The sequence below is a fragment of the Canis lupus genome, chromosome 1 (assembly GCF_003254725.2).
Source record: "Canis lupus dingo isolate Sandy chromosome 1, ASM325472v2, whole genome shotgun sequence".
NCBI classification, from domain to species: domain Eukaryota; kingdom Metazoa; phylum Chordata; class Mammalia; order Carnivora; family Canidae; genus Canis; species Canis lupus.
This window is the reverse complement of record NC_064243.1, coordinates 49,017,341-49,043,940: the sequence shown is the minus strand read 5'-3', so window position 1 is coordinate 49,043,940 and position 26,600 is coordinate 49,017,341. Positions and strand designations below refer to the sequence as shown.

Here is a 26,600-nt window from a genome sequence, read left to right as displayed (position 1 = left end):
GCCCCGCGGCCCGGCCGCGGCAGCGGTGTTCCCAGCAGCCCCCGCGGCCTCGCTCGGCCCCGTTCCACGCCGTAGCCGCCGCCGCCGCGCTGCAGTGGCCGCCGCCGGGCCTAGGGATCCAGACGCTGGTTGCCCGCGGTCAGCGTGAACCTCGACGTGCACCCCGCCGCCAAGATGGAGGGGCCTTTGTCCGTGTTCGGAGACCGCAGCACCGGGGAGGCGATCCGCTCCCAGAACGGTAAGCGCGAACGAGGCCTGTGCCGGGCGGGCCCACGGCGGGGCGGGCCCCCGCCCCCAGCCCGCTCGGCTCGGGCCGCCACCGCGCCCCTTCCGTCCTGGAGGGTCCGGGATGCGCCTCGCGGGGCTCCCCGGGGCGGGGCGGGGCGGGGCGGGGCGGCAGCGCCCTCTCGCCGTCCGCAAGGCGTTGCGGAGAGCCCCGCACGTTTGGGGGCACAGCCCTGCCGATTGTGGTCGGCAGCGGATCCCCGGGCCCTGGGCCGCCCAGCCCTGCAGTGACACGTGCCGTCACGCCTCGAGTCCCCTTTGGGCCGGGCGCCCTGCGCCTCCGATTCTAACCTGCAGGAGCGCCTAACTCCATGTTTGGGCCTCGTTTTAGGGCCATTACCCAGGAAAAGACGAGCTTTAACTGCTCGCTCTCCTGATGAGCGAATGGCCGCGACCCGGATGTCTTGCCCGTTGTAGAACCTGCTGGTTCGAGCCTGCGGTGGTAGCCGCCGGTGCCCGCGTCCAGACCCAGTTCTTTGCACGCATCGCTGACAGGTTCTTACCGTACGGTTGACCGGCGAAATTTCGGTTGAACGTTCGCGTGAGTGGTACTTAGGACGAGTTCATCCTGGCAAACGATACGGATTCACACGTTTGCTGCAGTTAAGCCTCTTTTGCAAGCGTGTTCGCTTTGAAGTCATGGATGCCTGCCCATCTTACCCTTTTAAGTATTTCGGATTGATTTGTATATTTGGAAAATGCAAAGGCTGTGGCTGTCACTTTCTTTAGGCCGAAATGAAATGGCCGTCATTTGGAGCAGTGGATTTAATTTTTTTTTTTTCTTTTTCCTGCAGTTATGGCTGCGGCTTCTATTGCCAATATTGTAAAAAGCTCTCTTGGTCCAGTTGGCTTGGATAAAATGTTGGTGGATGATATTGGTGTAAGTACACCTACATGTTGTGTTTGTGACTTTAACAAAAAATAACAGTGCTTAAATATTTAGCGCCATGAATTGTTTTTATCACAATGCTGATATCGAAAGGTGTTGTTAAGGGGCTGGTGGGCTTGTGTTCATTTAGAGGAGGTTCTCTGTTTGTAGTTGATTGTGTTGTCTTTTTTTCTTCCCTGCAAATTCCTTAGGATGTAACCATTACTAACGATGGTGCCACCATCCTGAAGTTACTGGAGGTGGAACATCCTGCAGCTAAAGTTCTTTGTGAGCTGGCAGATCTGCAAGACAAAGAAGTGGGAGATGGAACTACCTCAGTGGTAGGTAGTTTGTCACCTGCTAGATCGCTATAGATTAGTTGTTTTCCTTTTTTTTTTTTTTTTAAGATTTTATTTATTCATTTATGAGAAGACAGAGAGAGAGAAGCAGGCTCCTTATAGGGAGCTCTATGTGGGACTCTATTCCGGGACCCGGGATCAAGCCCTGAGCCAAAGGATGACACTTAACCAGTGAGCCACCCAGGAGCCCCTAGATTAGTTGTTTTCCTAAAACTGAACCTTGACAAAGTGCAGCCAGAAGTAAGTCGTTTGTTTCTCAGTCAGATGAGGTACATACTTGAGAGGGAGAAAATTTAAGTTGGGATAGTGATTTAGAAACAGAATTTAAAATCAATATTTACTGCTAGTTTGTAGGATTTAAAGGAGAGAAGCTTAAGAGGTAATATAGTACAGTCATTTTAAATGTGAGTTTTCAAATGGTTTGTGAGTTTTTCAGCTACAACAATATTTATACATCACATACAGGGCTTTTGTTTGTTTTATATTCTGTTTCCAGGATGTCTGGGTAGCTCAGTCAGTTAATCGTCCAACTCTCGATCTCAGGCTCAGATCTTGATCTCAGGGTTGTGAGTTCAAGCCCCACATTGGACTCTACATTGAGTGTGGAGCCTACTTTAAAAATTTTGTTTTGTTTTCTCCTTACTACCTGAAACTTAGAAGTTCCTAAATTCTTAAGTTAGGGGAGAAATGTTACTGGGCTTTTTTTTTAAGGTGTTTTTATATTAAATCCTGATAGGCAAACTCCTAAGTTCAGAATGATAAGGAACAAATAATTTGCTGTAAAAAAAAAAAAAAAAAAAAAAACAGGCAGTGATTTGCAGGGAAAATGTTTATATTTGTAGATTGAAATTGAACTTCAAACCATGAAAGAATGGAATGGAATCTACCTTTTCTGAAATAATGAAAATAGTTTAAGTAACTTGTTTACAGTAATATGATTTTTAAAATAAAGTGATTTTAATTTTCCCTAGAAGAGCCAGACTGAATTTTTGATTCTTTAATGTCCTTAGAAGAATGATTTTTTTAAAGATTTTATTTATTTATTCATGAGAGAGGCAGAGACATAGGCAGAGGGAGAAGCAGGCTCCATGCAGGGAGCTCAGTGTGGGACTCGATCCCTGGTCTCCAGGATCACGCCCTGGGCTGAAGGCGGCGCTAAACTGCTGAGCCACCCAGCAGTCCCCAGAAGAATGATTTTTAAAGTAAAAAAGTAAACCAAGTAAAAATTTAAAGTAATAAAGATTATCGGAGTAGTAGACTTTTTTTCAGGTTCCCAATAACCAGTTATTCACCATCATTGGCACTCTGATTAATTGTAGGTAGTCATTTTAGTGCTGTTTTTACATATGTGTTGCACATATTGTCAGACTAAAAGCAGTGAATATTTTCTCAACAGGTTATTATTGCAGCAGAACTTCTTAAAAATGCAGATGAACTAGTCAAACAGAAAATTCATCCCACATCAGTTATTAGTGGCTATCGACTTGCTTGCAAGTAAGATTGTTTGCATTCAGAGGAAATTTTACATTATGTGATGTTATAGTTGTAAATAGTCTGTGTTCTTTAAATGTTAATGACTAAATTTTATTTTGAAAAAGTGCTATTTTAGTAATAATATCTGGAGTAAGAATAAGGCTAGCATCTTTTTTCCCATTTGACTACCACATTTTCTCCCAATAATAGATTTTGGTGGCTATGCTTATGGGATAGATTAAAATTGCCATGATCTGAAGAGGGAGGATTTATTTGTGTCCTCCTCCTATATGAAATGGCCAAACAGAAAATTGGTGCCTAAGATATTTTGACACTTTGGTAAAACAAAGTTTGAGTAGTGCATTTACAAATGTTTTCTCCCACACACTTCAAACAGGGAGGCAGTGCGATACATCAGTGAAAATCTGATTATTAACACAGATGAACTTGGAAGAGATTGCCTAATCAATGCTGCTAAGACGTCGATGTCTTCCAAAATCATTGGAATGTATCCTTGTGATAAAATCTTGGTTAGTTTTTATGCTGTGTGATACTGTATTAAAATTGCTCCCTTCCTTGATTTTCTAGGGGGAGAGATGATAATAAAGTGTGTAATAGTACTATGAATTTCAAGTAGTGATAACTCCTGCGTTTTGATGGAGTTTTATTATTAATGCTTGTTTCTTTGATGAATTGCTAAAAGGAAGTGCCTTGGATTACTCTTGATTTTTGTGTGCACCTGTTCATTCCATGTCTCTCCATGTTCCCCTTAACCCTTGTCTTAGAAATGGTGATTTCTTTGCCAATATGGTAGTAGATGCTGTACTTGCGGTTAAGTATACAGACGTAAGAGGCCAGCCTCGCTATCCAGTCAATTCTGTTAACATTCTGAAAGCCCATGGGAGAAGTCAGACAGAGAGTTTGCTTATCAGTGGCTATGCACTCAACTGTGTGGTGGGATCCCAAGGTAAGGCTTAGGATTTAGTACTAAAAGTGAAAATTTGCTTTTTGTGGACTACTTACTTACTATACATCTTTCAGGTGGGCTATCCAAGACTTGCACCTACTTTTCTTCAGTAAAGCCCAGAGTAAAGGAAATCGTATATCCAGGTTTCCGGTTTCCCTTGTGTAACTTAGTACATAAAACTTAGGAGAAGTGCAATGCAAGTTAAAATTACCATTACGTGTGGTAATGGCCCTAAAAATTTGTTTGTAGAGTTAAATATAATAAAAATGTAAGTTTTTGTCTTTAAAGATAATTTAATATCTTTTGCTACTTTTGTGCTTAAGAATAGGTGTATTTTATAAGATGTGACATTGTTACAGTTCTTATAAAGGTATTCAATGTGTTCAATTATAGGCATGCCCAAGAGGATAGTTAATGCAAAAATTGCTTGCCTTGACTTCAGCCTGCAGAAAACAAAAATGAAGCTTGGTGTACAGGTGGTTATTACAGACCCTGAGAAACTCGACCAGATTAGGCAGAGGTATGTTTAGATATTATTTTTGGCTTTTGGAAAAGGTGTTTATAAATTATGCTTGTTAAAGCAGGTAACAGTAAAGAAGTACACCCAAAAGGAGCGGGGCACTGGGGTGGCTCAGTGGGTTAAGCGTCTGACTTGTCTGACTTGGGCTGAGGTTCGTAATGGCATGGTCTTGGTTCTAAAAGGGAGTTCATGGACTCTGCTCAGCAGGAAGTCGGCCTGTGCCTCTGCCACCGCCCCCTCTCATGGTTGCGCGCTCTCAAAGAAATACGATAAAATCTTCTTTTAAAAAAGCACATTATACTTTCTAGAAAACAGCAAGTAAACCAGTTGCCAGGTAGCAGAGGATGATGATGATGCAACTGGATTTTTTTAAATGTGGATGTAAAAAACAGTAGTAACCAAACCTATAAGAAATCTTTGCCAGGAGTCAGGCATGCTTTTTCCTTTTGGATCTGCATGTGTGCTTTTTTTCATTCCAATAAACAAAGTGTCCTTTCTTCCACCAAAGGTCAGGCTCTAGAGTATTATCAAACTGCATCTTCAATTACTAATTCTGTTTCTCATTCCTTTTCTAGATTCCACTTGCAGCCACTTTGTAGCTCTCATACCCAGAAATAAAAGCCTCCTGCTCCAGTTACTCCGTCTTTCCCCATCTCTTCACAGCTGGACGTCCTGGGTTTTTGTTTTATTTTGCTTTGTTTTTAATTTCACAAAATCAGTTTCCTGGTATTTTCCTTTCTCATTTCCTTTTCATCTCTGTTCTTCACTGGAGGGACCATTTGCAAAGGGCACTAGTGGTCCCTAGTGTAAAATTCACTAGACACTTAACAACCTTCGCTTGTCCTTTATCAAGCTGTTCGTTACTTCCTTCTTGAAACACTTGGAAGAGGCGGGGATGGGCTTTGTGATACAGCCCCATCTATATCTGTATGCCAGAGTAACTCCTCCTCACTCCTAGGACATCAGATAATATCTCAGTGCTGGACACTTCCAATTCTGTTTCTTTGCACTCCAGACACCTGTGAATACTCCTTATGCATCTCAAAATCAATATTTAAAACTGAACTTCAGGGCAGCCTGGGTGGCTCAGTGGTTTAGTGCCGCTTTCAGCCCAGGGTGTGATCCTGGAAACCCGGGATCAAGACCCACATCAGGCTCCCTGCATAGAGTCTGCTTCTCCCTCTGCCTGTGTCTCTGCCTCTCTTTCTCTGTCTCTCATGAGTAAATAAATAAAATCTTAAAAAAATAAAACTGAACTTCAGGTGGTACCCATAAATCGACTTGTGCTATTTTAGTGATGAGGATCTTCAGAGAAAACTAGGAAATATCTTTAATGCCTCTTTATAGTTATACCTTTCTCTTTTCTATTTATCTTCAAATTAAATCTCAGCTTCGTCTACTTTTCATTCTCTTGCCCAGACTGTTGTAGAGGAAGCCACGCTGGTCACCTGGGTTCACTCTTGTCCCCTCCCAGACTGTTTTCCCCACAGAAGCCACTTCATCCTCATAACTTCCAAGTCCAGAGCTTTATGTAGGTTTTTCATTGCTCTGCAGTAGGTGTTTTTAATTTCTTATATATCTTTTTTCACTGTGGTCCAGCAACACCCAGTACTAGGACTTACCAAACTCTTCCCCCGGTTGCTTCAGTAATGTTCTCTCTGCCTATGGCCTACTCTCTGCTTGTTTGGTCTGATTAATTTTTTACTTGTTTTTTTTAGCTAATCAATCTCTCAGGCTTATTTTTCTCCTTTAATCTAAATCCTACTTTACCATGAGTTCCTGTACTTGATCTTCCCGGCCCTTAAGCAGTTTTTGTGTGTTTGTAGGACTTCGACTAACCGCAGTTCTTGGTTAGGAACTCCCATTGGGATTGGGGGGGAACCTAAGTAGTAATTTTAAATTTCTTTGCTTTTTCTGTAAATCAATTTAAATTTTGGTCACAGAAGGGAAAGAATGTTTGATATAATTTAATGTGCAATTATTTTGTGGAAAGTACTTAATGGAAGAACTAGATTAACAACATAGAAGATAACTTTGGGTTATTACCCAAATACTTCATCTCTGTAGAGAATCTGATATCACCAAGGAGCGGATCCAGAAGATCCTGGCAACTGGTGCCAACGTTATTCTAACCACTGGTGGAATTGACGACATGTGTTTGAAGTATTTTGTGGAGACAGGCGCCATGGCAGTTAGAAGAGTTTTAAAAAGGGACCTTAAACGCATCGCTAAAGCTTCCGGAGGTAGGGCCTCTGCTGGCTCCCGGTTGTGGTGTGTCACTCACTATACCATTTACACAAACGTGTGTCTTTACATTGGAATGTCCTCACTAAGCAGCTTCAAAAACATAAGTTTTTTATTTTTATTATTCTCCCAATGCTTTGTGCTACAGATAGAGCCATTTTTCATGTTACTGGGAAAGTTTTTTAACTTACTGAATTTTTTTACATCAAAAAGACATAGTTTCACGTTAGGATAAAAGGACTCAGTGGTTTGTCTCATGCTTAACTGTAAACCTTCGATTGTATCTATACATTGCTTTTATCAAATGTTTCTAAATCTAAGTCAGGATATGAAAACATTCATGGGAAAACAGTGTTTATAGGTGTTTGTCATTCTCTTAACAGCAACTGTTCTGTCAACCCTGGCCAATTTGGAAGGAGAAGAAACTTTTGAAGCTTCCATGTTGGGACAAGCAGAAGAGGTGGTACAGGAGAGAATTTGTGATGATGAACTGATCTTGATCAAAAAGTAAGCTGCTTTCTAAATTACAAAGCTGTACAGATTTTATTAATGAGTAGAAATAGATCACCTTCCCATTGATTTGCTGCTCTAGTCTTTCAGTGATAGGAGCAGTTATACGCATGGGAGAGAACAATGTTAGGCCATGGTAGATAGAGATGGAGTAACCATTTCATCTCATCTGCACTGCCCAGACACTGCTGCTCTGAGTGAACCATGTGAGCAGGACTCAAGGTGCTTGCAGTGAATTTCTATGTAGACTAATGTTATAAAATATTGACATAAGAATTCTACTTTATTTTAAATAGCACTAAGGCTCGTACGTCTGCATCAATTATCTTACGTGGGGCAAATGATTTCATGTGTGACGAGATGGAGCGCTCTTTACATGATGCTCTCTGCGTGGTGAAGAGAGTTTTGGAGTCCAAATCCGTGGTCCCAGGTGGGGGTGCTGTAGAAGCAGCCCTTTCCATATACCTTGAGAACTATGCAACCAGCATGGTAAGAATATATAGAAATGTGGTTTCTTTGTTTTTCAAGAAGGGCATGGGACCCCATCTTTAGCATTTGGTTAGTCTACCTTGTCTGAGACCAGTGCTGCTTTGTGAAGACTGTTCATTGTTTGTTCTCAGGGGTCTCGGGAACAGCTTGCTATTGCGGAATTTGCAAGATCTCTCCTTGTTATTCCTAATACACTGGCAGTTAACGCTGCTCAAGACTCCACAGATCTGGTGGCAAAGTTAAGAGCTTTCCATAATGAGGCTCAAGTTAACCCAGAACGCAAAAATCTAAAATGGTAAGCTTATAGTTGCCTTGTCTTTTTCCCTGTCATCTGTGTATCCTATATGGTAGTTTAGCTTTGTTTTAAATTTAAGAAAGGTGATGGCTAGTGCTTACCTCATGTTAGCATGTGTTAGTTAGCACTTCTGGTCTCAGCCTCCCTGCTTCTCTGGGTAGTCCCTGCACCTACACAGATATCTCACAGAGGCAGAGGGGGGATTATTTTGGGGTGATCTGAATCTTCTTAAGCAGTCTCTTTCAGTGATGTTTAGAAACATCTTTGGGATCATCTAATAATCTTTCTATAATTCTTTTCAGTACTGCTAACTACTATAGTCTTAAAGGCTCTACTGTAAGGTCCCAAGGTTTCCCAGGATTCACATTTGAGTGGAATGGCTGGATTCAAAGAGCTGGAATGGGATAGGTATATGTTATCTAAGAAGCCACTTAGTTTTTTTCCTAAATTGCAGGATTGGTCTTGATTTGATCAATGGTAAACCTCGAGACAACAAGCAAGCAGGGGTGTTTGAACCAACCATAGTGAAAGTGAAGAGTTTGAAGTTTGCAACAGAAGCTGCAATTACCATTCTTCGAATTGATGATCTCATCAAATTACACCCAGAGAGCAAAGATGACAAACATGGAGGTTATGAAGATGCCGTTCACTCGGGAGCCCTTGATGACTGATGTGCTTTCTTTTATTTATAACAATGTTGGATGCAATTCTCTTGTTCCTCTAGTATTACACATTAAAAATAACAAGCTGTCAAGCCTTGGGTTCTTATGAAAGATAAGTTTCCATCCTTTTGGTCCTGTGGTTTCATACACTGTAACTTAGTACCATATTAGCTTAAAAAGAGATTAGGTTCCAGTTGAGTTCCAACACAGGTAATTGTTAAGCAATTTCATCCTCTCTGAACACACATTGCTATGCCCATCCCACCCCCTATGCACAGGGCAGCAACACCACGGTGTCCACCCTTTCGCTCCATTGTGTGTAACAGGGTAACAAGAATCCGACAGCCAGATGCTCCAAGAGGATGGCCCAAGGCTATAGCCCCTCCTTGAATGTTGACCTAAGAGGGAAAAGATATATATCATTTATTTTGTGGACATCAGGTAAAAATCCCGAATTACCCTTCCCTTTCTAATGTTCCACCAGGAACTATCCTTTCAAATTCTACTTTGATTTTAAGTGCTTAGGAACTGAGACACCCACCCTACCTTACTAGTTTAGTCAAAATGCTCTGTTTATGTCAAAAGTAGAAAAACAGTCCAGGGGTTTTGCCTTAGGAAACAGAGTAACTCCTGAGTCCCAGAAGGAGCTTCCCAGTGTCTGCCTCTAATAGTATGGCCTGTACCTGGGTTTTGCTATTTATAATCAGATTTGCATTGCAAGCTGTCCTCAGGACTGCTTGCTCAGGTTTACCTTCTCTGGGTTTAATCCAAGTTCTTTAGTTATTGCAACAGAGAGGGCTGCAAAGGCTTCGTTGATCTCAAATATGTCCACATCCTCCAGGGACCAGCCTGCTTTTGCAACCTAAAGGAAAGATTAATGGATTAGAGTCCTAAAAACTTAGATGAAATCTATTCTAGATACTTGAGGATCTCACAGGTTTTTACATGAGTCTGGTGATACCACATTTTGCCTTGGCTACACCAATTCTAAAATGTTAAGGATAAAACATCTGGGTTCCAAAAAAAAGTTCTGAAGCCGTAACGTACATGTGGTGAGATGATCTAGGTGATTTAGCAGTTCCCCTGAAAAGTACATGATAAATGTTCTTGGCTGTTCTTTGTGGCAGAGAAGTAGACTAGAGATAAAACTACATGAATAAGTTCATTGAAAGCTAATGGGAAGACTCACAAAAGGGAAAGCAGGTGAAATGTGACAGGAATAAAAAAGCCAACTCAACCTTGGTATTTTGGAGTAGAGAGGATCTGAGCCAAGGTGTAAGAACGCAGAACTGAAAAGGGAATTACATGGTATTGGCCTGGCCCAAAGAGATTCATTCTACAGAGCAAAGAATAGGTACTAATATTCAGAATTAAACTCACAGCTTGCTTTATTGCTGGAATTGGTCCTGTCCCCATGATGGAAGGTTCCACACCTACTTGTGACCAGGAAACTATCTGTGCTAATGGTGTGAGCCCTCGATTAGCAGCCTCTGACTTCTTCATAAGAACCACAGCAGCAGCACCATCATTTATTCCTGTAAGCAATAGGAACATCTTCATTTTTTAAATGCTCGTTAACTTGAGCTCTAACCTGTGTCTACTTTCTCTTATTACATGTTCAATTATTCTTAATACATCTTGGCAAAATCGTTTGCCCTAATTCCTCTTTTACAGTGTAATTAGAAATGTTAAGTTAGGTAATAGGACATAATTGACCACAGAACATTCTAACCAAGGAAAGTAGAAAGATTAAAAAATACCAGGGGAGGGGAAGAGTGATAAAAAGAAATGGAAGAAATAGCCTCGTGCTCTCACAGAAGGTATGAGGAGTTTCTGGTTTTGGAAAAGCATTGAGGCAGAAGATGAAACTCCACGGTTCCCTATTTTGATTTTTCATCTGTATGTCTAGTTGGATGTGGGGAAGTCCAATCACTTCTTTCGTATATAGGTTAAGCCGAAAATAAGACGATGCTAAGTAATGATGAAGTAGAAACTACATTTTCCCTCCAAATGAAGGCTTTAGCATAATTTTTACATAAATAACGAAAAAGGCATTGATTTAGTAGACCTAGAAGAAGACTGTATTTCCCCCAACTGCCCTTGGGAATTCTAACCTGAAGCATTAGCTGGGGTGACTGTTCCTGTTCCATCCGTAAGAAAGTAAGGCTTTAACTTAGATACGGCTTCTATGTTGCTCCCATGGCGAGGAAACTCATCTGTTTTCACTTCAGTAAGACCTAACAGGAGAATCAATTACTCAAGATTAGTACAGTGACGGCAGTCTGTGCTAGAATGGTGGAGTCCTCAGACACAATGCGTGAGGGTTCATATTTGGAAAGAAGGTTCATTTAGAAATACTTTGATTCCAACAATAAAGTACACACTAAAAAGCTGCATATTCAAACAGGCCTATAAGCCCTGTCCTCAGACACTTTGAGTGTTTTCCACATCCACAGTGCTTTCTGAGGAAAGCAAGTCTTTGTGAGAAAGGTTGCTAGGGTGTGGGGCTTGGCTGGTTACAACTGCCGGATTCATAAGGGCTGGACATATGCATTGTCAGTTATCGGTAACAACAGGTATCAGTAACAGCATCCATATTAGATAACAGCAAAGGACCCAAAAAGATAGACCCTCAAGAAATAGGAAATGTATACAAAAACAGGAAGGAATGGATATTCATTTCTGAGGAGATTCAGCCTGGAGGGGCAAGTCAGCTGTTGCCTCCTGACAACCTTGAGCCAATGCTCCAGTTTCTTAGACAAAACCTGCTGTATCTCCAGAGCCATGTGTACACTGGAACCAGGAGTGCCCAGTGCTGACATAGCATCCCATGTTCTTCACCCTTCCACACCCCATAAACACACCCCCTCCACCCGCCATTTTCAGAGGTATCCAAGATGAAGCTTTTCTTTGCAACCTGAAAGACATAACTAAGATACAATGTACAAACTTTCCTCTATATTATTCTTTGAAGTATTACTCCTACCTATAAATAGGCATGCAAATGTTCAAACCATTATGATCTATAGACTCACCTTTTCTAGAAGATACAAAAACCGGTACAATCTCTTTGTCAAAGTAGCCAGCTTTCTGTGCACTCTCTGTCCTGTTCTGGGACAGAACTGCACACTTGTCCTGATCTTCTCTACTCACTTGCCATTTTTTGGCTACATTTTCAGCTGTGAAAGAAAATAATAATAATAATGATAAAGCAAAAGATATTTTCAGAAACTGGCTTTTGGTAGCTCAAGTTCTGCCCCTGTAAGCAAGCACCGCTTGCCCCAGACAAGCCCTCACAGATGGGAGGAGACCTTGGTCTGTGGCCATCTGGCCTCCCCCTGGTGATGGATTTGGGAATCCTGCAGTGACTCTTTTAAGAAGTCACTTTTCCTCTCTGCTTCCTTCCTAGGTAACTAAATTTTCAGAAATTTCCTTTATGCAGATTCGCCAACAGTTTATATTTTTGCCCCATTTACTTTATCATTCTCTCTCTGAACCATCTGAGAAAAGTTACAATCATGCTTCTTTATTCCCTAAATTTTAATTTCTCTGTATATGTCCCCCAGACAGCCATTCTCTTACATAAGCACAGTTATCAAAATCAGGAAACTGGTACAATCCTGTTATCTAATTTTTGGTCCATATACAAGTTTCACCCACCTCCTGTCCCAGTGATGTCCTTTGTGGCTAATTTGTATGTTCAGCACAGGATCATGCCCTGCACCTCACCATCCATCTCTTTAGTGTCTTTTTATTGAGAACACTTCCTCACACTATCTTTGTGTTTCTTAACCTCAATATTTTTGAAGAGCGGGGGCTAGTTCTTTTATCAAATGTCTCCAATTTAGGCTCGAGATTTCTCAAGATTAGATTAAGATTTTGCAGAAAAGCAGGTATCCTACTGACATGATCTCAGTGAATCTTATCATGATACCTGTGATATTAGTTTATCCCAGGTGTGTGAACTCTGATCACTTGGTGAAAGCATCTCTACACCATAAAGTTACTACTTTTCCATTTATAATTTATATTTGATCAGGAAGTTATGGGGAGTATTTTTGACATGACGAAATGCCTTTTCCCTATTCCCCCTGCTACTCATCAGCATTCATGATTTTCCAACTCCAACCTTCCTTGGCATATAGTAACTGCCATCTACAGGGCTTTTCCCTCTCTCCATTTATCGTACTGACATCAGTATGGACTCAAATATTTTCACTTCATTTAGTAAGTTCTATAACCCATTACTGTCATTTTTATTGTGATGTTCAAATTGTTCAAGATTTGGGCAGTTGGAGTCCTTTAAGTTGGCTCCTGTGTCCTTCTGACATGTCCCCATGTGCTCTAAGCACTTTTTCTTATAGTTTTATGGATTTATTAACACAAATATGATATGCACATAAGCTGTTCATTTTCTTTGCTGTGCAGCCTGGCATTGGGATTGGTAACTCTGATGGCCAGCAGGGCTGCTCCTGCCACGGTGGCTTGGTGGTCCTTGAGGAAACACTATGAGCCGTCTCCATGCAGGAAGATGTGTTGCACATCAGTAGCACTTCAAGCTCCCTGACTAGGAACTTCTGGAAGCCACTGGGCAGCATGTGCTTTGTCATCTTGCTACTCCCATAACCAGTGCTGGGCATCAAGTTCTGGTCGCTGAATCTTCTGTGCACCCTCCTGTCAGTGCCTCTGGGTTTCTGCCAGCCGTGCTTAAATTTGACACATTGGTCTGACTGGTCCTGGGTGAACTTCCTGGCCCTTTCTAATGATCTTGGGCTTTACTAGAGGTCTGAGAGTGGCTGTGATGTCGAGCGGGAGGGGGCTGCCCCATCCACAGGCAGTGCCAGGGAGGAGCCTGATTTTTGTAGCACTTTGCCCTACCCTGGAATGAGCAACTTCTCAAAGGAACCTTAGTTCTCTTTAGTGGAGAAGGTTTTTTTTTTTTTTTTTTTTTTTTTTTTTTTAAGATTTTATTTATTTATTCATGAGAGACAAAGAAAGAGAGGGAGAGAGAGGCAGAGGGAGAAGCAGGCTCCACACATGGAGCCCGATGTGGGACTCAATCCCAGGTCTCCAGGATCACGCCCTAGGTGGAAGTCGGCGCTAAACCGCTGAGCCACCCAGGCTGCCAAGAGAACGTATTTAGAAAGAAAGATCTGGGTGTCAGGACTGCTCACTATTACTGGCATGTCAATGTTTCTGTGCCTGTTCACTAGGAACTTACATACACATACAATTTGCAATTGTATACACCCTCGCGGGATACCTTGCACTGATGTCTCTGGGTGCAATCTAACGCCACTAGTGCACATTTCCCTTTGCCATACTTGAACTCCCTTCTATAATTGTGAGAAGCCTGGTTCCCACTATCCTCAATATATCCACTCCTTTGCTCAGATCTAGAATTTATACAAGATAGTTTCAGAACATGCTGGCCCACATCACTGGGAAAAGCAAACCTAATAACTAGAGCTCAATATTTGTTTACAATTCTTTTCTTTTTTTAGGTAAAACTTATACAGAGTGAAATACAAAAATATTAAGTGTATAATTCAATGAGTTCTGACAAATGCATGCAACTACATATCCCATATATGTAGTATTTCCATCACCCCAGAAAGTTCTCACAAGCCCCTTCCCCATCTCGCCCTCTTTGAAGCAAATAATGTTCTGATTTCTTTCACCATAAATTAGAAATGCAACTCAGTGTCTTTTGCTCAGTATTCTGTTTATCATATTTACCCATATTGGTTCTTTTTTAAAGATTTAATTTATTTGGGAGGGAGAGGCAATGAGAGAGATCACAAGAGGGGGAGTGGCAGAGGGAAAAGCAGACTCTCCACTGAGCAGGGAGCCTAATGATGTGCGACTTGATCCCAAGACCCTGAGATCACGACCTGAGCTGAAGGCAGACACTTAACTGACTGGGCCACCCAGGCACCCCATATTTACCCATATTGTTAAATTGATTACTGTTTGTTCCTTTTTTCTTGCTGAGTGGTATTCCATGGTACAACTTTTTTATTATGTATTCTCCTTTGGTGGATACCTCAACCATTTCTACATCTTGACTCTTACGAATAAAGCTACTGTGAACTTGCTTGTGCAAAGCTTTTAGTGATCATGTCTTCACGTGACTTTGGTAGAGAAATTGCCCAATCTTTTCCAAAGTACATTGTACCACTTTATGCCTGCAATGTAGGAAGAATTCTAGTTGCTCTACATCCTTGCCAATATTTGGTGATGTCAATTATTTTAATCTTAATCATTCTGGTAGGTGTAGAGTAGTATCTTACTGTGTTTTTTGTTGTTGTTGTTTTTGTTTTTGTTTTTTTTAATGGCCCACGCTCTTTCAGGAGATTTCTTTTTTTTTTTTTTTTTTAAGATTTTATTTATTTATTCATGAGAGACAGAGAAAGAGAGGCAGAGACACAGGCAAAGGAAGAAGCAGGCTCCATGCAGGGAGCCCGATGTGGGACTCGATCCCGGGACTCCAGGATCATGCCCCGGGCCAAAGGCAGGTGCCAAACCACTGAGCCACCCAGGAATCCCTCTTACTGTGGTTTTAATTTACATTTCCTGAAGTGACGATGAGCCCCATTTTTGTGCTTATTGGCCATTCATATATCTTCCTTTGTGAAATACGTGCAGGATCTTTAGATCATTTTTCAATTGGGTTGTCTTTTTTATTCTTATTATAGAAATTCTTATATGTATCATGAATATTTTCTCCCAGTTGGTGGCTTATTTTCTTTCTTTCTTTCTTTCTTTCTTTCTTTCTTTCTTTCTTTCTTTCTTTCTTTCTTTTCTTTCTTTCTTTCTTTCGGCTTATTTTCTTAATAGTGCCTTTGATGATAAGTTTTCTTTTCTTTTTTTTTTTTTTTAATTCATAGAGACACAGAGAGAGAGAGAGAGAGAGAGAGAGAGGCAGAGACACAGGCAGAGGGACAAGCAGGCACCATGCAGAGAGCCCGATGTGGGACTTGATCCAGGGTCTCCAGGATCACGCCCTAGGCTACAGGAAACCACTACGCCACTGGGGCTGCCCATAAGTTTTCATTTTTAGAAATCTAATTTATCTAGTTTTTCTTCTGAGGTTATTGCCTTCTTAGTACTGTCTTTACTTATTGCTCTTTGGTTCAGAAGCTATTCTATGTCGACTTCTTTGGTTTTAATTTTAGGTACATGATTCATCACAAGTGACTATCTGTTTAGTATGAGGTAGGAATTGAAGGTCATCTTTCCCATGTAACTCTGGTGGTATAAAAGTTGAGGGTTCTCTTTTCTATATGGGTAACTATGGTGTGAGATAGGAGTTGAGGGTCATCATTTCCACATGTGTAACTATGGTGAAAAGTAGGAATTGAGGGTCATCTTTTCCATGTGTGTAATTATGGTATGAGGTAGGAGTTGAGGGTCATCTTTCCCACATGAGTAACTTGTTCCAGGACCACTCACTGGAAAAGGTTTCCCTTCCCTCATCTCATTACACTGGTACCTTCGTTGAAAATCAGCACAAGTCTATATCCATTTCTGAACTCTACTCCATTCCACTGGCCCACCTACCTGTCCTTATGCCACAACCACACTGTCTTGGTTATCACAGCTTTATACTCAGTGTTTGAATTGGATAATGTAAGTCCTATTTTTCCTTTGTTTGGCTATTCTAGGTCCTCTGTGTTTCCATATAAATGTTAGCATCAACTTGTCAATTCCTAAGAGAAAGTCTGCTACAGTTATGATGGGACCACCCTGAGGCCATAAGTCTTTGCACAGTCTTTAGTGACAATCTAGGTATTACATTATGCGTCCTTAACCTGTTTACTTCGAGTTAATACTGTAGTGCTCTGTTTTAAATTTAAGGACATTGAGACAGTATATGCCCACTTTCTTCCATCCTTAGTTCTCACACAATAGCATATGTTGTAAACCTTACGATACAGTGTTAAACTTTTTGCTTTCAACAGAAAAAAAAAAAAAAAAAAAAAAAAACTAACAGGAAAAAAAAAAAGAACCCTTTTACATTTACCAGCAGAGTTAAAATTTGTGGTGCTCCTCATTCATTCCTGTAGATCTGAATTTTCATCTGCTTTCAATTCCCTCTGGTTTCAGGCAGCCCCAGTGGCTCAGCGGTTTAGTGCCACCTTCAGCCTGGAGCGGGATCCTGGAGACCCAGGATAGAGTCCCACATCAGGCTCCCTGCATGGAGCCTGCTTCTCCCTCTGCCTGGGTCTCTGCCCCGCCGCCCCCCCCCTCTCTCTGTCTCTCATGAATAAATAAATAAAATATTTTTAAAATTTCCCTCTAGTTTCAAGAACGTCCTTCAGCATTTCTGAAAGGAGGGGTGTTGGCAATAAATTCATTTTTCCTCACCTAAGAAAGGTCTTTATTTCACTCTCAATTCTTGAAGGCTATTTTCACTTGTTGCAGAATTCTGGGTGGACGACTTTCTTCCAGCACTTTAGTCCAGCAGCTTCCACTGTTTCTGATGAGTTATCCAGCATTCATATTGTTGTTCCCATGCCCATAAGATAATAGTTTTTCTCTGGTTGATTTCCATATTTTTTTTATCTTTTCTTTTTCAGTAGCTTTATTAAGTTTGCCAGAGAGCAACTTTTATCTTTCTTGGTAAATGAATTGTGTTTTTCACAAAATCTGGACATTTTCTGCTATTATTTCTTCAATATTTTTTTCTGCTTCCTTTCTCTTTCTTCCAAGACTCCTATTCCACGCATGTCAGTTCAGTTTATTTTGCTCTGGACCAGGTCATTGAGGCTCTGTTCATTTTTTCTTCCATCTTTTTTCTCTGTGTTCTTCAGGTCGTATCTGCTACTATAAATCAACCAAGCCTGTCTTCTGTCTCCAGTTTTCCGTGAGGGCTATCCAGTGGGGTTCTCATCTCAGATCGTGGGCTTTGCAGTTCTAATTTTCATCTGGTACTTGTGTGTATTTCCCCTTTTACTACTGAGATTCTCCCCATGTTTTCCTTTATATCTTTTTTTTTTAAGATTTTATTTATTTATTTATGAGAGACACAGAGAGAGAGAGGCAGAGACACAGGCAGAGGGAGAAGCAGGCTCCCTGCAAGGAGCCTGATGTGGGACTCAATCTCAGATCCCAGGATCACACCCTGAGCCCAAGGCAGACGCTCAACCGCTGAGCCACTCAGGCGTCCCCTCCTTTATCCTTAAACACAGGTAAAGTAGCATCTTTAAAATCTTTGTTTCCAAAAACAAAACAAAACAAAACAAAAGAAAACAAAACAAAAAAATAAAATAAAATCTTTGTTTCCTGATTCCAATTATCTGCCATTGAGGATCAGATTCTATTGACCATTTTTTCTCCTGGTTATAGGCTACATTTTCCTACTTCTGTGAGTGTCTAGAAATTTCTTATTGCATGCTGGACATTACATTTGCTATACTATTGAACATCTGGATTTTATTATCTTTAGCAAGTACACTGAGTTTCATTCCCATTAACATACTGGCAGATCTTCTAGATCCTTTTGAAGCTTATTTTTTAAACTTATTAGTTTGGGTCTAGAGTATTCCTTACTGTGGGGCTACAGTGGCCCTGGCCGTAAACAGTGGCCTTTCTGAGAGGTCAATGGAGTGTCCAGCGGGTTCAGTAAAGTTTCTACTCTGAATGATCAGAACACTCCTGTTTCCAAGTAATCAAGTCACAGCTCCCCAGCAGCTATTTCTACTAGACCTTGTAGGGTGTGGTCCTGCACATGCATAGCTGAGTATCTGACCCAAGAGTTGAGGGAACACTTATGGAGATTTCCGGAGCTCCTTTTCTAGCTCCCTTCTCTCCAATACTCTGCCCCACAAACTCCAGGCATCTCAGCAGCTTCAAACTCTGACCTCTGCATCCCTAGCTCAATAGACACCATCCTCCCAGGTAGAAAGTAAGTGAGGGTGGGATTTTCCCCTTCTTCCAAGAATCTTGGGGTGTCTGGGTAGCTTAGTCAGTTCCACATCTGACTCCTGATCTCAGCTCAGGTCCTGATCTCACGGTCAAGAGTTTAAGCCTCTTACTTTAAAAAAAAAAAATCTGTCTTGTGACTGACCACATTTGAGGTAGAGACGGTACTTGTATGGGAGAGTCCCCCTCTCTTATCCAGGGGATGCCTAGAACAGCCCCCAGAGAGGGGACCCCAGAAGAAGGGCAAGAAATTGCCCGGAAGGGGAAGCAAGGCCCTCTGCTAACTGCCCCTCCCTTGCCATAGGATCGTGCAGGGCAGGAGGAGGGAACCCGAGGCCCCAGTGCCCTGATAGGAATCTTCAAGCATCCCTCTCCACCATTTCGGATGCTGCCCAAACTTGGGTCTCTTATTTCCCCTGGGCCGAGACCCTGAAAGGGGCACACTGAGAACATTCAGCAGGCTATGGCTCTGTGACATAATTCAATCTGGAGTGATCCCAGGGATGTAGTCATTCCAAGCCCAGGTGGACTCCCTGTACCTTGTCCCCAGGGTCTCAAGCACCTGAAAGGGAAGAACAACATGTTCCTCCATATTATTCTAGAAAGGAAGATTTCCCAAGGCTGAGAGGAGTGAAGATCTGATAGGCATCAGACAGAGGCTCCGTGGGGAACAGCCCAGGTATTGACTTATGTGGAAAGAATGCATCTACCCTTGTTAGAACAAGCCATCCAGGAGCAGAGGAAATACCAACAAGAGAAGGACAGTAGCCAGTAGGAAATGGTAGATCCTGGCAACCGTCCCTCCCAACCTACTCCTGAGGCCCAGCCCACTAGAGATACCTGCATCATTGTGGAAAAGATGCAGGACCTTCCCCAGAGTCACAGCCTTTGTCTGGAGCCTGAAAGAAGGGGGGTAGAGGGTGGTTGCTAATTTGGACTATTCCAAATAGTCCCCCAAAAGGAGCCTGCGGGCGGCAGGGCTGTGGGGTGCTGGGAATTTGGAAGGTTCTGGAAGGCCCTTGTGAATAAAGGCCCTAGCAGGGGAAGGGGAAAAAAAAAGAATCTCAGTCTTACGTGCTTGTTGGCCAATACCTGAAAACAGCTGCTTGTTACTACAATATGGCCTGAGGCTTTTTTTTTTTTTAAGCAACAGAAATTTATGTTCCCATAATTATGGAGAACAGAAGTTCACAATTAAGGCTTGAGCAGGTCTGTTTTCTCCTGAGGCCTCACTTCCAACCGCTTTCTCGCTGTGTCTGCCTAGTCTTTGTCCTGGGCTGACATCTCCCATATTTCATCCTCTTCTTACAAGGCCACCAGTTAGACAGCATTAAGGGCCACAGTAAAGGCCTTGTATTAACTTAATTACTCCTTCAAATGCCCCAACTACCAATACAGTCCTATTCTGAGGTTCTGGGGGTTAGGGCTTCAATGTATGACCTTCGGAAGATCACAATTCAGCCTGTGACCCTGCGGAAAGGGGCTTGGGAGCTAGATTTTCAAGGACAGCCTATGGTGATGTTGAGACAGTTGGCTGGAGTATGACACTTTGAGGATCTCCGGTTGGGACAGGATGACAAGTAAGAGCCCGGCACGGCATACAGAGCCTCCCGTGGCTTGGCCACCCTTTCCAGCCATCCTCGCTGCTGGTCTCGCTCTTGGTGGCCAAGACACTTCAGCTTCTCACTGCTCCCCATGCCTGTATGCCTCTCCGCCTTTGCCTTGACACATGCTGTTCCCTCTGCTTAGAATCTTGCTCTTTCCCCCACTTTTTCATATGACTTCCATCAGATTTATTATACCTTCACCTAGACCCAGAGCCACTACCATATGCATTTAAACAAGGGTGGAGGGGATTCCTGGGTGGCTCAGCGGTTTGGTGCCTGCCTTCGGCTCAGGGTGTGATCCTGGAGTCCTGGATTGAGTCCCGCATCAGGCTCCCGGCATGGAGCCTGCTTCTCCCTCTGCCTCTGCCTCTGCCTCTCTCTCTCTCTCTGTCTGTCTGTGTCTTTCATGAATAAATAAATGAAATCATTAAAAAAAAAAAAAAAAACAAAAGAAAAGAATTTTTAAAAATAAATAATAAATAAATAAATAAACAAGGGTGGAACCTCTCAGGGCTTATTCCTTTAACTCTAAAGTTAAATGTTCCTTTTGTTCTTAAGCTTTACATTCTAAATGCAGGAAAAGACAGGAGCTCATTTGATCTTCTGGCTGCCCTGCCAGGACACCTGAACCGCAGACAACCTACAAAGACTGGGTCGTGCCAGGCAAAGAAGGCAGTGCAAGGCACCAGAAGCACCTGTTCGCCTCTGATGTTGCCTGGGCCACAAAACCTCTGTTCAGGGGCCCTGGTTTCTTCCAACAGTAAAATGGGACATTGCTCAGAGCTCTGAAACACCACCTGCCTCTAACATTCCACGATGGTCAAGGAGTCAACACTGGGGAGACAGGCTATCTCCCCAGGTTGGCTTATCCAGGTGGACTGAGCCTCACCAGCAGTGATGCAGAGTCATCAGGACATGGTGCCCACCCTCCAGGAGGAAAGCATCTGTAAAGTTAGCAATTACATGATCTTTTTTAAACTTCGTGCAGTTACTGTTTCCAGTGGCGTCGGCCTTACCTGTTATGCCCATGTGATAGTTGTGGAATGCATCAGTGAGCCCGTCACAGAGGATGCTGTCGGCCAATGGCATTTCCCCGATCTTGACTCCTGCCCTCAAGTGAACCAAGTGAGGAGCCTGGAAACAAGAAATACAAATGGACTTAGGACTGGGTGTAACTAGTCTTTTCCTCAAAATCCCACTCAACACTACCTGGTGTTGCTCAGTCTTCACCTAGTTGCCCCTGGGACCTGTCCTCTTCCTCACCCAGGGCCTAGGGCCTGAAGACCCCTAGAATCAGCAGTCTATTCTATCCTGTCTGCTCCTGAGAAGCTGATCCTCTCCTACCTAGCTATTTCCATTTACCACCACATCAACCCATTTTGTGTCCTATTTCCTTAAAAACTTCATTTATTCTTTCCAAAGAGGCAACTAGCTATTTGTTAAATGAGGATCTCATCCAAAGGCATAAAGGATGCTAACAATGTGTCATTTATTTATGAAAGATGTAATGCTGGGACGCGTGGATAGCTCAGTGGTTGAGTGTCTGCCTTCAGCTCAGGGCATGATCTCAGGGTCCTGGGACAGAGTCTCGCATCAGGCTCCCCACAGGGAGCATGCTTCTCCCTCTCCTTATGTGTCTGTCTCTCTCATGAAGAAATAAATAAAATCTTTTAAAAAAACAAAAGATGTAATGCCTATAGTGAGAATAACCAGGTTGCCTAATTAACTCGGGATTTCTGGGTGGGGGGATCTTTTTAACTCCTACCAACTCTATAGCAGCTCTAATAGAATGGAAAGACCTGGAGTCAGAAACTTGGCTCTGGGCCTCAGTTTCCTGACCTGTAAATTGGGAATGATACCACCTACCTTCAAAGGGCTGTTGTGACTGTATGTACAAAAGCATCTCGCAAAGTGCGACACAGACACTAGCACAGTCCCGTCAGGGTTACGCTGACCCTGTTTGATGCCTTCACCTTACCTCCTCCTGGGCCACTGAGCAGAATCAGCCTCTGTCTAGCGGACCTTCAGGTCAGACCTGCAACTGCCTGGAGGAAGCAAGGGCTATACTTTCTCCTTTTCACTGCCATGCCAATTCGAGGGATGGACCTTGGTGAAACAAATCCCACCTGGCAAGCCTATTAGAGAAGGTACCACTCACTGGTCCTCTTTTCCACATTCCAAATGCTTTCAAAAGGGTCGACCAAATTTGGTCCCTGGGGTCCTCCTTGTCAAGTGCAGGACAGTAAGTGAAAACATCTGTTTTTGACTTTTTCCCACAAGGAGAAAGAAATTTAAGATGAACCAACTAATGTAGTAAGTTTAATTCAGGAAATGTTTTATGCTTTTTTATGCTGATAACATTTTAGAAAAAAAAGTATCCTATCCAGGTAGAGATGGAGGTGGAATCCATTGTTTATTTGTTTACTGTTTGGTTTCAGCTCTAAGACGCATCAGTTTACTCTGCTATGGTATGGACAGGAGTTTATTAGGGAGCGGTCAGTGACAGCCTTACCTCCAGAAGCCTCACCTTGCTCATACTTTCCATGCCTCCTGCCACCACAATGCTGGAGTCTCCGATCCCTATTGACTGTGCTGCAAGACACACGGCTTTTAGGCCTGACCCACAGACCATTTGGCAGCTCCACGCTGGAACGGCGTAAGGGATTCCTGCACCCATACTGGCCTGTCGAACAGGATTTTGCCCACAACCTGACAGGGAACACAGAGACCTCTCAGCAAGAAATAGACCACGCACATAATCGTAGCAGAGAAGGGAAGGGAGTTGAAAGTTCCAAATGTTCTCAGTCCCCACTGTCTGTTATCAAAGGATCAATGTTTATACAGTGGTTAATCTGTTGCAAATTTCAGATCTACCCATACCTAGCATCCTTCCTCAATGAGTTTGTTAGCAAAACACTAGCAAATGGGTCACAGACAAAAATTTAAAGATTATCTTCATCATAATGTTCCTTATCTGGGATTAGACTGGTAGCCTTGAGACTGAGACTGAAGACAGGTATAGGAAAAATTATTAAAAAGACAGAATCAAGGATGCCGGGACACCTGGGTGGCTCAGCAGTTGAGCACCGGCCTTCGGCCCAGGGTGTGATCCCGGAGTCCCAGGATCGAGTCCCACAATCGAGTCCCATGCTGGGCTCCCTGCAGGGAGCCTGCTTCTCCCTCTGCCTGTGTCTCTGCCTCAATCTCTCTCTGTGTCTCTCATGAATAAATAAATAAAATCTTAAAATTAAATAAAAATTTTTTAAAAAGAATCAAAGATGCCTGGGTGGCTCAGTCGGTTAGGTGGCCGGCTCTTGATTCTGGCTCATGTCATACATGATCTCAGGGTCCTGAACCTGAACCTCAAGTCCGGCTCCAAGCTCAGTGGGGAGTCTGCTTAACATTTTCCCTCTCTCTCTGCCTCTCCTCCCACTCATGCAGATACTTTCTCTCAAATAAATAAATCTTAAATGAAACACATAGCATGGTAGTTAATAAAAAAGACAATCACTTCAGGCTCGTTTTTGAAGCTACAATTAATTACATATACATTTAAATAAATAACTCCTTCATAAAAATATTATGTGTTTATTTATAACCCCCATCTTCAAGGTAAGAAATGAGTCCTACACATAATTAGATAATATAGTCTAGCATTTAGCAGTATATGAGCTCCACAAGAATGATGAATTCTACCCTTTATGAACACTGCTTATCCCTAGTGGTGCATAGCAGGTGCTTGGTTAATATTTTTACAGGACTGTGAAAGGTACCTGGCTTTAAGGACTAGAACAGATGAGGGTTCAAATGCTAGCTGCACTTCAAACTGTGCCCCTGGAGAAGTGACTTGACCTGGGGGATCCCTGGGTGGCTCAGCGGTTGAGTGTCTGCCTTCGGACCAGGGCCTGATCCTGGAGACCCAGGATCGAGTCCCACATCAGGCTCCCTGCATGGAGCCTGCTCTCCCTCTGCCTGTGTCTCTGCACTTCTCTCTCTCTCTCTCTGTGTTTCTCATGAATAAACAAAATCTTAAAAAAAATTAAAAAAAAGAAGTGACTTGACCTCTCAAAATCTCATTTATTCATTTGCAAAATGGAGATAATACAAGTCAGTGGAGTTATGGATAGGACTCAGTAAAGCAATGAAAGCACTAAGCACAGTGCTTTAAAAGCCCAGCGCGGGATCCCTGGGTGGCGCAGCGGTTTAGCGCCTGCATTTAGCCCAGGGCGCGATCCTGGAGACCCGGGATCGAATCCCACGTCGGGCTCCCAGTGCATGGAGCCTGTTTCTCTCTCTGCCTGTGTCTCTGCCCCTCTCTCTCTCTCTGTATCTCTCATGAATAAATAAATAAAATCTTTAAAAAAAAAAAATAAATAAATAAATAAATAAATAAATAAAAGCCCAGCGCTTATTAGGCCCTCAATGAACACAGCTATTATTTCCATTAAATTATGTAGAGGTACTATCAAGGACAGATGTGTTAGAGATAACAGGGAAACCAGCATGGAGCACCCTATGGCAACTGAGTAAGTCTGAATTGTGGGTAGGTCTGGGAAGGAAGGAGGATGTGGACTGAAGGTGGCCAGTCTGAGGATGTTACTCGTGTATTTTAAAGCCCTTGAGAGGGGAATCCCTGGGTGGCCCAGTGGTTTAGCACCTGCCTTCGGCCCAGGGCATGGTCCTGGGGTCCCAGGACTGAGTTTCGCATCTGGCTCCCTGCATGGAGCCTGTCTCTCTCTCTCTCATTCTCTCTCTCTCTGCGTCTCTCATGAATAAATAAAAATCTTTAAAATATATAAATAAAGCCCTTTCATGAGAAAGCATTAGGCTCCAACTTTACAGCCCGTAAGGACAATTTGAGAATCAGGAAGAGGAACTAGAAAACCATCAAGTGACTTCACCAAACAATGGGCCAGGTCTCAGGGTAAAGACAGAAGTCAGTTGTAAGTGAGCATTACCCAGTACCACTAGGAATAATGAGAATTTATGCTACTGAGTGAGCATGAATCTATTAATAACTAACCAGGAACTTTCAGTGATCGCAGGTCTGTAAACTCAGTGGGAACCAGAAGTGAGGCTGGAGCGCTCTGATGACTCAGTGTCCCCACCCAGGGAGCCAGAGCCCTGTGAGGAGCAGGAAGTGCGGCCTCCCTTCCCAGGTGGGAAGTGAGCCCTTACCTGGGTGGTTGGAGCCCTGGCCCCAGCACCTAGCACGGTGCAGGGCACAAACGAGGAATTCATACATGTTTGTTGAACATGTGGCACTTTAGGGGCATAGGGAGGGCCGTGTACAGTCTCTGGTGGGTGAGGCTGAGCCTGGTACTAAGGAGTGAAAAGACGGTGGAGGGCGGTGGTCTAGCCCGGGCTCACCAGGAAATGCCTGTGAAGGGGCTTGGCACGGGGGAGCCTGAAGAAATCCAACAGAGGGAACCCCCGCGAGCAGATCTCTGGAGGTAGGAACTTAGATTTCGGCAGCTGGGTGGCGGGGTGGGGGAGAGGGGGGTGAAAGGGGGGTATGATGAGTGGCTTCCAATAAACCTCCGCGGTCCCTGAGGAGTTACCTGCCGCCAAAACGTGTCCAAATATGACCTCCGACACCTCTTCGGGAGCCACAGCGGCCCTCCTCAGGACTTCTTTGATGACAGATGAGCCCAGGTCATGGGCAGGGACGGTGGCTAGGGCACCATTGAAGGAGCCTAGGGCAGAAGGGCAGGCAGGGGCGATGAGATGCGCGCCCCGCGCGGCTGGCCCGCGACCGAGCGGACCCGCGGGAAACCCACCCCTCCATTTCCCCGGCGCCAGCAGATGGGGGCGGCCCACGCTCCCCCCAACAAAAGGGGTCGACAGCCCAAGGGCTTTGAAATCTCCACGGCGCTAAGCCACGGGAGGCAAGTCTCAGGAATCCTCCGTTCACCACCCCCGCCCGGCTCAGGCCACCCCGCGACCCCGCCCCTGCCGCCACAGGGCCGACATGGTTCCTCCCGGAGCTGGCCAACCAGAGGACTCGAAAGACAGCGCCTATCTCCGCCAGCCAATAGCACGGCAGGGCGGCGCGATGGTTCTACCCGGGGACCCAATCGGAGCACGCGACGCGCGGTGGGCCTCACCGGGCGAGGACGGGGCGGGGCTGCCGGCCCGCAGGCCCGAGGAGGCGCGAGGTGCGGGGTTCCGAGGGGCTCCGGGGGCTCCCCGGGGCTCCGGGGTCCGCGCGGCCGAGCCGCCGCCGGCCACTTACCTATGGGGGTCCGCGCCGCCGAGACGATGACCACGGGATCAGAGCCTGCACTCATCCTGCCGCACGAACACCTCGCGCTGCTGCTGCCCGGCAATGAGAGCGAGCGAGGCAGTCTTGCCAAGCAGCCGAAGGGCCGCGCCAGGGGGCGGAGCCGCGGGC

General features: G+C 43.9%; 2 protein-coding genes and 2 non-coding genes across 5 annotated transcripts; 3 read left to right on the top strand and 1 right to left on the bottom strand.

Moving 5' to 3' along the window:
• Positions 1-15: 15 nt before the first annotated feature.
• TCP1 (t-complex 1) lies at positions 16-8,764 on the top strand. The gene is made up of 12 exons (XM_025422666.3): positions 16-238; positions 1,080-1,165; positions 1,366-1,494; positions 2,909-3,006; positions 3,383-3,493; positions 3,771-3,952; positions 4,346-4,472; positions 6,540-6,715; positions 7,100-7,223; positions 7,523-7,715; positions 7,847-8,010; positions 8,465-8,764. The coding sequence occupies exons 1-12, from the start codon at positions 175-177 to the stop codon at positions 8,679-8,681; spliced, it is 1,671 nt and encodes a 556-aa protein (XP_025278451.1). The 5' UTR covers positions 16-174; the 3' UTR covers positions 8,682-8,764.
• Positions 3,159-3,298, top strand: LOC112645734 (small nucleolar RNA SNORA29). Its single transcript, XR_003127226.1, has one exon. It is a non-coding gene; the product is annotated as a small nucleolar RNA SNORA29 (small nucleolar RNA).
• LOC112645731 (small nucleolar RNA SNORA20) lies at positions 7,285-7,414 on the top strand. The gene has a single exon (XR_003127223.1). It is a non-coding gene; the product is annotated as a small nucleolar RNA SNORA20 (small nucleolar RNA).
• Positions 8,675-26,600, bottom strand: ACAT2 (acetyl-CoA acetyltransferase 2). Of its 2 annotated transcripts, none has more exons than XM_049114109.1 (9): positions 26,442-26,600; positions 25,768-25,902; positions 22,719-22,915; positions 21,223-21,340; positions 11,708-11,851; positions 10,787-10,909; positions 10,053-10,207; positions 9,424-9,534; positions 8,675-9,070 (listed from the first exon to the last, which is right to left on the bottom strand). In XM_049114109.1, exons 1-9 carry the CDS (start codon positions 26,494-26,496, stop codon positions 8,900-8,902), a joined length of 1,209 nt encoding a protein of 402 aa, XP_048970066.1. In that variant the 5' UTR covers positions 26,497-26,600; the 3' UTR covers positions 8,675-8,899. The 2 variants fall into 2 exon arrangements, with proteins under 2 accessions (XP_048970066.1, XP_025278453.1); XM_025422668.3 differs by having other exon boundaries at positions 22,734-22,915.

Coding starts and splice junctions, on each gene's coding strand:
- TCP1 (XM_025422666.3), top strand. CDS start 175: ATGGAGGGGCCTTTGTCCGTGTTCGGAGACCGCAGCACCGGGGAGGCG. Junction 1,166..1,365: donor TGTTGGTGGATGATATTGGT/GTAAGTACACCT, acceptor CAAATTCCTTAG/GATGTAACCATTACTAACGA. Junction 8,011..8,464: donor GAACGCAAAAATCTAAAATG/GTAAGCTTATAG, acceptor CCTAAATTGCAG/GATTGGTCTTGATTTGATCA.
- ACAT2 (XM_049114109.1), bottom strand. CDS start 26,496: ATGAGTGCAGGCTCTGATCCCGTGGTCATCGTCTCGGCGGCGCGGACC. Junction 22,916..25,767: donor TGGACACGTTTTGGCGGCAG/GTAACTCCTCAG, acceptor GTTCCCTGTCAG/GTTGTGGGCAAAATCCTGTT. Junction 9,071..9,423: donor TTGGATTAAACCCAGAGAAG/GTAAACCTGAGC, acceptor TTTCCCTCTTAG/GTCAACATTCAAGGAGGGGC.